Source organism: Morus notabilis, unplaced genomic scaffold (genome assembly GCF_000414095.1).
Source record: "Morus notabilis unplaced genomic scaffold, ASM41409v2 Scaffold1488, whole genome shotgun sequence".
NCBI lineage: Eukaryota > Viridiplantae > Streptophyta > Magnoliopsida > Rosales > Moraceae > Morus > Morus notabilis.
Genome location: NW_010367549.1, coordinates 27,533 through 38,284, shown reverse-complemented (window position 1 = coordinate 38,284; position 10,752 = coordinate 27,533). Strand labels below are relative to the sequence as shown.

General features: G+C 37.0%; 1 protein-coding gene and 1 pseudogene across 1 annotated transcript; both read left to right on the top strand.

Moving 5' to 3' along the window:
* The first annotated feature begins 2,041 nt into the window (after window positions 1–2,041).
* Window positions 2,042–3,596, top strand: LOC21384861 (phytochrome A-associated F-box protein). Its single transcript, XM_010112620.2, has one exon. It carries the CDS (start codon window positions 2,331–2,333, stop codon window positions 3,297–3,299), a length of 969 nt encoding a protein of 322 aa, XP_010110922.1. The 5' UTR covers window positions 2,042–2,330; the 3' UTR covers window positions 3,300–3,596.
* A 167-nt stretch (window positions 3,597–3,763) lies between these two features.
* On the top strand, window positions 3,764–8,933 carry LOC112094400 (annotated as a pseudogene).
* The last annotated feature ends 1,819 nt before the right edge of the window (window positions 8,934–10,752 follow it).

The following is a 10,752-nucleotide window of genomic DNA, read 5'->3' as shown; positions in this document are numbered from 1 at the left end:
AAAGGAAGTCTTGACCCTAGCAAGTGCTGAGTGAAAAACTGCGGGATCCGGCATCTCTATGCTGGGGAACCAATGCAGATGCTGGAGAACAATAAGCCACATCTTCAACAGAACGGGACACATTAGGAAGAGAACAATGAAGGAAGATCACTTTCCAGCTACTTGCACTTTTGTTCACAAATTTTAGGAAACTATAAATTTCTCCCATTTTATTATTTGTGTTTGTCTCTATAAGAATGTATGGGCATATTTACACGAGAGAGAGATCCAAGTTACGTAAAACATTACCGTTGTCATAAAAACGAAATGGTGATTTTGTATAGTTGATGAGGTGTTTGGGAGGAAAAGAGTATGAAAAGAGTTTGATTGAGTTGCAGAGAGATAGAGATGGATTCATGCAGAATTTGATAGAGGAGCATAAGAAAAGGACTCCTGCGCGAGAGATGAGAGACAGAGAGAGGGGGAGAGATAGCAGAGAGACGAGAGAGAGAAAGAGAGAAGGAGAGTTAGCCTTGGTTTTTACTAAAACGGTGGATTTCTGTCGACTAAGAATTAAATCTCTAAGAACACTCACAGTAATCTCTTACTGATTAATTAAGAGTTAATGTTACAAAATAATATAGAGAAGACGAGAATTTATAGTAGTTCAGTAAGATTTATTGGCCTAGTCTACTTGTGGATGTACTAATACTTTATTGATTACAATCTCTCTGGAGTAATTGAATAGTGCGTAAAAAAAAACTTAATGAATTCCCATGACTCTATTTTTAGACATTGTACACATGAGAGACCTCATCTACATTTTCTGAGGAGATCATCATCTATCCCTTAATTCTGGGATTTGACAGTTGTATTTTTATGATTATTGCTTCCAGATCAGGCTAACCACCCTTACCGGCTACCTGATTTCCTGACTCGATAGTAGTAGTTAGTACAATGCATCTTCCCTTGAGTTGACAAGACTATCTTTGAATTGGACCAGGCTGCTACCTCGACGTTGTGACCCCCATAACTCAGGCGGGGTTCTCGACGTCCGTTACCCTGCATGAACTCTCGACGTATACAGGACACCTTAAGTACGATCGTCCCCTCGATGCCGGTAACCGATTCTCGACATGGAAGCCTCGGCGCTTGTCGTCTAAAGAAACGATCGATTCCTCAACCGTAGTTAGGGCTGTTCATGGGTTGGGTTGGTGTGGGGTATGACTTTTTTTTCCCCGTCCCAAAGGGTGCGGGTTGCACATATTTGGCCCCAACGATGTAAGAAAACTTTTACAACCCAACGATGTTCGGGTTGAGTTGGGACGGTGCGGAGTGGGTTGGGTGGTCGGTTTCAACATTCAAAAAATCAAAGACTTAAAGTTCAATATAATATTCAAACTTCATCATTAAATAGAAATAGCAACCATCCTTATTAGTCCGGCGAGAGAGCACCGGAGAAAGTGGGCAAGACGAGATGATTGAGCAATGAGGAGAGAGTTATGAGGAGATTCACGGGAGGGGAAGAAGAGGGAAAACTGAAAAAGAAGAGGCAAGAAGAGGGGGTTCATGAGAGGGGAGACCGAGAATGAGATTGTGAACCCTAATGTTAGCGAGTCTAGGGGAGAACTTGGACAGCTCGGCTTGGGCCGAAAGTTTGAGGGTATGTTGTGCGGGTTGGGTTGGGGATTGTGGGTTGTTATGGGCCCAACCCGTAATCCGCCCCAAACACTTCGGGCCAAAGGTATAATGAGCCGCAAATTTAAAAATAATACTGTGAGTTACTTTTTTCGGTTTGGGTTGGGTTTGCGGGTTGTTCGGGTTTATGAACAGCCCTAACCGTAGTGTAACAACATTCTTTAATAAGATTACATGTCTTATACATAATTAATTATGTTAAAAATTTAATAAAATTAGACAAAAAAGACTCAACTGTTATTTTTTAAAAAGATTAGAGTCGTTTTACTAAATAAAAAATTAAGAACTAAATTGTCATTTATTAAATAATTTGGAAATTATATGTACAATTTATCCTAAAATAAAATAAAAGGAATGGGTTTTTTTATTTTGTTAAATTGAGGGCGGGGAAGAGCCCCTAGAATTGCAAAAGAATCACAATTCACAAACAGAGAAGTTCCGTTCCGAGCAAACCTTCTTACACACCGCCCACAGCAAGATTATCCATTTCTCCTCCTGCATTTCTCTCTCTCTCTCTCTCTCTAAAATCTTGTTTCAGAAATCTCATGAAATCCGTATATATCCCACAAAACTCACCAAAGAATTAGAAAGAAAGCAGATTCCTTTCGCCATTTTTTCACCCAAATTCATCACCACGAACAACAGCAACAACAATGGAAGCAAGCATGTTCACGAAGCTCTCCGACGACGTCGTTCTCAACATCTTCGCGAAGCTGGACGACGACCCTCGCAACTGGGCAAGACTCGCCTGCGTCTGCACCAAGTTTTCGTCTCTGATTCGCAACGTCTGTTGGAAGAACAAATGCCTCGCCGCCATCCCTTCAACAATCTCCGACCTCCTCTCCTCCGCCTCCGACCCTCCCGGCGGCTGGGCCTCCCTCCACAAGCTCGCCGTCTGCTGCCCCGGCCTCGTCCACTCCGGCGTTCTTCTCGAGAATTCTGATTTCGGCTTGGAGCGGGAGATCGGACCCGACGACAATTATCGTCAATTAGCCCCTTCCCAAACCCTAACTGACCCTTCCTCGAGCCAATTCAGCGCCGATTCCGAAGGAATCGCCCCCAATTCGGATTGCTCGTGGTCTCTCTTCGACGATCTCTACTACGACACCGTTTACCACGCCTCCGAAGGCCAGGATTCCGCGCAAATCGCCGAGGAGGTTGTGATTGAGAAAGGCGTGTTCAAGTCGGAGAATCGGGAATGCGCGAAAAGGCGGAGGATTTGTCGTCCGATGAGGTCGCATTTGGCTTCCGGTGTTTGGAATTTGAGCCGCGAACAAGGGAACAAGCTTCTCCATAGCCGTTTCCGTGGAGATTCTCTGTACATATGCGATTGGCCTGGGTGTGTTCACATTGAAGAGAAGCGGAATTACATGCTGTTCAGAGGAGTTTTCAAGGACTTCAAAGCGTCTCAGGTATGGAGGACAGTCAAAGATGGGAATCGGACGGCAATCGATCTGAATTGCGCGTTTTGCGGCTGCAAAGACACTTGGGATCTCCACTCCGCCTTCTGTTTGCGGCGGGGCTTCGGGTTCCACGATGATGGTGAGCCTGTTGTTCGAGCTTACGTTTGTGAAAATGGACATGTCTCTGGTGCTTGGACTGATTTGCCATTGTACACTTGATGATATTAGACTCTTTGGTTGTTTGAGATTCTGTTTGCGTTTTCATTCATGTCTTGTTTGTATCTCTCATGAGTAGAGAAGTAGATCATTTGAGTAGCGGAAAGGCCATTTGATCAAGTTTTCTTGTGTTTTTTATTTATGGGTTTTGTGATTTGGTTCTGTTTATTGCCCAGTTCTTGATTTGATGAATTTTATTCATGGGGTTTACGATTCAAGCCTTAAAAAGCTATTTGTATTGTGATATAATAAAGGCAAGTAGGCAGCAGAACTAAAAAAGATGGTTTGGGGTAATTTGTTTATGTATCAGCATGACCTCTTGTTCTCAATTCAGATAAATCTGATAGAATTTGTGTCTGATGAAATCTGAATGAGGGATTTCTGGTTTATTTTGGATGCTAGCTGCTTGGACTACTAAACTGATTCTGAAGGGAGAAGTCTGAAAAATGACAAGTGTACAACCACAAAGCTAGCTTTGCAAGGTGTTAATTGTTAAACACAACTTTATTCTTTTCATTTTTAATTTTTATTAGCTAAACATGAATTTTGTTGGGTTGTGGGATTTTGTTGGTTTGTGAGTTGCGTCTACATGAAAACTAATTTTTTTTAAATATATATATATATATATCTACCATGCGATTGCGTTTTCATTTTTTTATTTACTTTAACAGAAGCTAGCGTGTCTTCCGCTCCGGACTCCTGGAATTTGTTATATAAAATTGGTGCTGGGCTTTTGCCTTTTGGTGAGTCGGTGACAAATGGTAAAAGCAAGAACACAACTGTAGGAGAATCTTTTGAATACGAAACCAACCAAGAATGCGATTGAAAAGCAAAACACAAATATGAAAACAATGCTTCTAGCAAAATGTCAATAACAGATTTATTTATTTATTTTGCTAGAAGTCAATAACAGAGTATGTAACAAAATTTGATTAGCAAAAAAAAAAAAAAAAGCAAAATTTTTAAAATATTATAAAAATAAAAAATTTTGATATCATTACAATAATCATTATATAGTACAAAATGTTATATGATGTAGTGTAATTATCTCTCGAAAAAAAGGTGTCCAAAATCCAGTTACTCCATTTGAAAAGCTTAAACTGCGAATATATGCAACTCTTTCAGGTTTTTTCAGTGGGGGACCTGAAGACTTTTATGAGGGACTTATCATTATTATTATCATTATTATCATCATTATTATCATTATTATTATTATGATTATTATGATCATTATCATCATCATTATCATCATTATTATCATCATTATCATTATTATTATTATCATCATTTTCATTATTATCATCATTATTATTATTATTATCATCATCATCATCATCATCATCATCCTGCAAGTAGTAAATTAGAAGTGTCAAAGAGTCTAACGCTTTTGCTGCTCTCTCTCTCTGGAGCTGTGGCTTTACCAAAATGATCGGGCTGTCAATATTAATGCAAATCATTGTGATAAGTATAGCACTAACACTAGAAGTAATTTGCGATGGCTGTAAATACAGCAGAAACGACTTTCCTCCAAATTTCATTTTTGGTTCTGGCACTTCTGCTTACCAGGTCTGTCTCTTTTACTTTAGTTTCTTTGGCTTTCGTTTTTCTTTCTCTCTTTGGATACATGATTAGATTCTCCTAAATGAGTTGAAAATTATATGTGCGTTTGTACATATATATATATATATATAGATGATATAGAAAGAGAAAATACTAATGTGTACATTCATGAAAGGTGGAGGGAGCGGCAAATGAAGATGGTAGAACGCCAAGCATATGGGGCACCTTCGCTCATGCTGGTCCTTTTTTTTCCGCTTAGTTATGTTGCCCAAGCTTTTCCATTTTCTTTTTTTTTTCTTTTTTTCTTTCTCTACACATTTTCATGGTTTATGTATGGAATTTCGCAGAGCTTACCCTGTTTTCAACCCCCAATAGACCAATTTCTCAAAGAATTTTATTTATTTCCAGTATTTGTAGTAATTCCTATTAGTATTGTGATTAAACAGGCTGATTATTGTTCTTTTCGTCTAATGTATATTAGATGAAAAAAAGTAGTTAATGAACTGATATATTAGTTGGCACAATTAAGTTGATAAATGACATCAACAAAAGAGCATAGGTTTTCAATTTTTTTTCAATTGAAAAATCTAAATATTTCCAATTTTTGAGGTTCAGGGTTTGCGCATGAAGATACTGGAGACGTTGCTTGCGATCAGTACCACAAATATAAGGTCTTATTTCCAGATGTTTCTCATTTTATGATTCTATGAGGTTAAAAGGGAAAAAAGAAAAAAAAAATTTCACATCAGATTTCCAAGGACTACTAATTAACATTCTTTTCCCGGCTATAATGTTTAAGGAAGATGTGCAACTCATGGCTGACATAGGCCTTGATGCCTATAGATTTTCAATCTCTTGGCCAAGACTCATTCCAAGTATGTTAACTCAACAGTCCTCGCTCGTATTATTCGCCAACATGAAAAGAGTAAAAATAAAAAGTCTATTTTGTGGATAATCTTGTGGTAGCATATGAAAAATTACTCTATCGGCAAGATACAGTTTTGAACCGTTATATCTACAGCAAGTTCATTAAATTCTCATACTCTTTTTTTCATATGATATGATTTTGATGTGATTGGACAGTTCAGATGTGTCTTACTGATAGGGTATCTTTCACACCCTACCATAAAATTTTCATTCTAGTCTTATGGTGTTTCTGTGATAACGTTGATGTTCTAAATTTCAGATGGAAGAGGACCTGTCAATCCAAAGGGCTTACAATACTACAACAATCTCATCAATGAACTTCTCAGCCATGGTTGAGCAAAATTTCCATCTCAAGTGAAGCAAAAAGTTGGAAGTACTTTTATATTACTGAGGTGGGATTGTTTATTTATTACTGAACAGGAATCCAACCACATGTTACATTGGTTAATTTGGATCATCCACAGGCGCTTGAAGATGAGTATGGAGGATGGGTTAGCAGGAAGATGGTGTACAGCTTTTATATCAATCTCTTTTTGAGTCGCTGAATTCCAAGGGGAATATGAATGCAACTGAATTATTTTTCTATGCAAAATGCAGGAAGGACTTGTTCGATACGCGGATGTGTGCTTCGGAGAGTTTGGGGACAGAGTTAAGTATTGGACCACGGTGAATGAGCCCAACATAGCGGGCAATTGAGGTTATGACACAGGAATTGCACTGCCTGTGCGATGTTCTCCTCCATTTGGTTTCGTAAATTGTACCAGAGGAAATTCCTCAACCGAGCCATATTTGCCAGTTCATCATATCTTGCTGGCACACGCATCAATTGTAAAACTGTACAGGAAAAACTATCAGGTGCAATTTCAAACCAGCCCTTTCCTTTTAGCATTCTGTATTGTATCCTGACAAAAAGATTTGTTATGACTAATGTTGGAAAGGATTTTGACTCTTTGACCAACTTGTTACGATGCAGGACAAGCAACATGGTTTTATAGGTCTCACTATCTATGCTTATTGGTATGTTCCTTACACATATACAAAAGAAGACATCATTGCAACTCAATGAGCCAACGATTTCCTTATTGGCTGGTAAATTACAAACTTCTGTGACTCTTAAATTTCTTCTGTACTTTATTGCTTTTATACTTGTATTACTATATGTTATAATGTTAAGTTTAATTTTGAAATCTTGAATCTCGTCTTTAATGTCCATGACCATATTTTTTCTGCTGAGTTTGAACTAATACAGCCTTTGTATATTGTGCCCATATGATTTTGTTTGCAGGGTTCTAGACCCTTTGATTTTGGGAGACTACCCCAACACTATGAAAGAAAATGCAGGCTCCAGAATTCCATCCTTCACAAAACTCGAGTCGAAAATGGTTAAGGGTTCATTTGACTTCATAGGGCTAGTACATTACTCGGTTGTCTATGTCAAGAATAGTCCTATAAGCTTGATGACTAAAAATAGAGACTATAGCGCCGACCGAGCGGTGAACTTACGTACGTCAATTACAGTCTTACATATTTTCATTACTAATTAAAACCTAACTAAACTCGGTAGATATTCCTGTATTTATACTCGTTGGTTCTCACCCAAAGCGTTATTTTCATTCTGAAATTTTCCACGCTGTTTGTGGTTGTCGCTGCAGCATTTGCTGATCCAGTGTGGGGATTTGAGGTAAGATTTGGTAAATTAACTATGTAGTCTTTGTTTTACTTGCATCAATTCAGTTTATCCTTATTTAGTCTTCTCAACTTTCTCTCAGCTTTCCATCAACCCTTGGGGGTATTGAAGGAGTTTTGGAGTACATTAAACAAGTTTATGGAAACCCGCCTGTATTTGTCTATGAAAATGGTCTCTCTCTCTCTCTCTCTCTCTCCCCAAGTAGATCATACTATAGCTTGATGTTTATCCATCCTTCTTGGAACATAATTTTCTGTAATTAGATAATACCATCAAACTATTCTAACTATTCTCTCTCTCTCTCTCTCTCTCTCTCTCTCTCTCTCTCTCTCTCTCTCTCTCTCTTCTCTCCCCTTCAAGTAGATCATACTATAGCTTGATGTTTATCCATCCTTCTTGGAACATAATTTTCTGTAATTAGATAATACCATCAAACTATTCTAACTTTATTGGTCCATTCAACTTTAACCAATAGAAAGGATGTAAGAGTCAAAACAAACAAATCCCAATGTTGTGACCAAATATAACCCATAAGCTAAAACAATTTTGACCCTCATTTCCTACATAACAAAGTATCTTTTTCTTTTCTTTTCATGTTAGCTGTTAAACTGAGTATCACTATCACATAACAGATGGCAAACAATCTTATCATTTTTTCTCTAGATTTTGCCTTTCATTGTATGCTGTTTGGCAGGGATTTATAGAAGCACAGCATTTTATTTTTTCATAACACATCATATCTTATGGGACAATCTTGCCTTGTTGTTCAATGTTAGGTCAGCGGATGCGACAAAAATCGTCACTAGAAGACATCCCGAGAGTCGAATATATACAAGCGTGCGTAATGCCTTGAGGTATGTAACATGTATTTATTTATGTGCCTAATAGGCCTGAGGCTTGTCATAACTTATTGTAATGTGTTTTAACCTTCTGTCTATGTTGCAATCTCTTATTCATTTCCTTGCTTGCTTTGTCCTCAAAATTTTCAAAGGAATGGATCAAACACAAGAGGGTATTTCATATGGTCTTTCTTAGATGTGTTCGAGATATTTGGCGGTTATGAGTCGTACTAGGTTGATTTTGATGACCCTGATTTGAAAAGATATCCCAAGCTCTCCGCTCACTGGTATTCCCAGTTTTTAAAGGGTAAAAGGGTTGATCCAGAGGAAGTAACAATAGCGTTTGAAGAGAATTCATCAGCTCTTCCCTCATAATTTGACCACTTTGAGCAAGTTCTACTTCTTTATTGTAAGATAAGATGGTAACCATCTTGATGGTGGTTAATGAAATTACTATCTAACTTTCATGATCTACTTTTGTTGCAACTTTTAGATTGTAGTAATACTGAAACGGCGTCGTCTGGTAATGGCTGGTATAGTGGTGCCCGTTTGGCCGTTTGTGTCCATACTCCTAGTGCATACCTCAAACAAAAAACTGCCAAAAGCTCAAATTTTTCAACTTTTCAGCCAATGGGATTTTTATGTCATACGATGACATGATTTTTTTTTTTTTTTTTAATTGAGTGAAATTTTTTATGTTGATTCTTGTCATATCTTATCTTTGTTATTTATGAAAGACACTATTATAACTTAAGCTTCAGAGTCTTTTTGTATATATTCAATATATAATATATGTAAGGGTGGAACTCATTGATAAAGGAGCAGCTCTATTTTAATTTTTAACCCGATCGGGTTGAATTCTCACAACATAGCGCCTAGGGTTGGCAATTCGTGTTTGTGTACCCTGTTCGGGCCAGCACAATTACGACATGATACGATTATAGTGAACACGAATACGACACAATTAATAAATGTGTCAGAAACCCAAACACGAACACGAAACGCTAATAATACGGTTAACATGACATGACACGCTAACACGATTACTAAACGTGCCGTGACGGGCTGACACGAAAAAAACACGTTTATGACCCGTTTATGACCCAACTAGCAAAAATAGTGAAATTTTATATTGTATTCAAAACTATATTAATTGACTACTTAATATCACTTATAGTAAAATCATGCATAATAACCAACACACATTAAACTATTTAAATATCAAACACACACATATATGATACTACTAGATTATTAAGTATATATGTTTCAAAACATACCAATTACCAAACATCCAAAGAAGTTTGAAAACATAACAAAGTACATTTAAATAAGTTTGAAAACATAACCAAACATTTGAATGTTTAAGTGCATAAAACATAAAATAAATATAGGAAAATGTCTTCTTTGAGCCTTGAGGTTGAATGCCTAACTACGCTCTAAAAACTAAAATTAATTTCCAGAGACTGAGTCAGAAGTATGGTTTTGTCCTTATTTATATATATATATATATAGCCTTAATAAACGGGCCGGGTTGTGTCGGCCCGTATAACTAAATGGGTTAAGCGTGTTAACTGAGTTGGCACGAATCCAGACCATTTATTTTCGTGTTATTCGTGTCAGTCCGTTAATGACCAAATTAATAATTGTGCGGTCTAAACCTATTTATCTCGTGTCGTTTTCATATCATTTCATTGTGTCGTGTCTGAAATTATCGGCCCTAATAGAACCCACTCATTGTGGACAACCAAAGGATTGAATAACATATGTTTTCTTAAAAAGAGACGCGAACATTTAATTAAATCTCATGAAATTTTTAATCCGAATCAACTTTTTTTTTTTTTTTTTTAAATTCATTCATCATTATGCCTCGCATTGCAGGACTGTCTTATGTGGTTGGTAGGTCAGTTGCATGTTTGGAATATATCTTAGGTTAAATCTTGTCGGGTCCAACTTTATTTTCATTCAAAAGAAAAATTTTAGAAAATGAAAAACATTTAGGACCGTGTTAAGCGCTATCAAATAAATAGTGGATCTAGTGTGGGATTCATACCACAGAATTCACTTTTTATTAATAAGTGTACTTAACACTATCGGTAACCCATAAATTCTTTAAAAGATGCATCAATAAGTTATTACGGGCCCACCTTAATACATCCTCTGATGCTCAGCACTGCGACTAGCTAGGTTCTGCTATATAGTTGGAAGGTGGTTGGGATTGCAAATCATGAAATAGTAGAAAATAGGCAAATGTAAAAAGTTTAAGAAAGTATATAGACTAATTTTTAGTTATAAAAATTAATAGGTCATAACTTGTCAAGTTATGATTTATAATTAAATAAGTTATGGACAAATTTGTTAAGTTATGGTTCATAATCAGATAAATTATGGATAAAAATAGATAATAACTTGTCAAGTTCATAACCAGACAAGTTATAAACAA

What these genes read in the sequence shown, in the direction of transcription:
- LOC21384861 (XM_010112620.2), top strand. Translation starts at nt 2,331, where the DNA reads ATGGAAGCAAGCATGTTCACGAAGCTCTCCGACGACGTCGTTCTCAAC.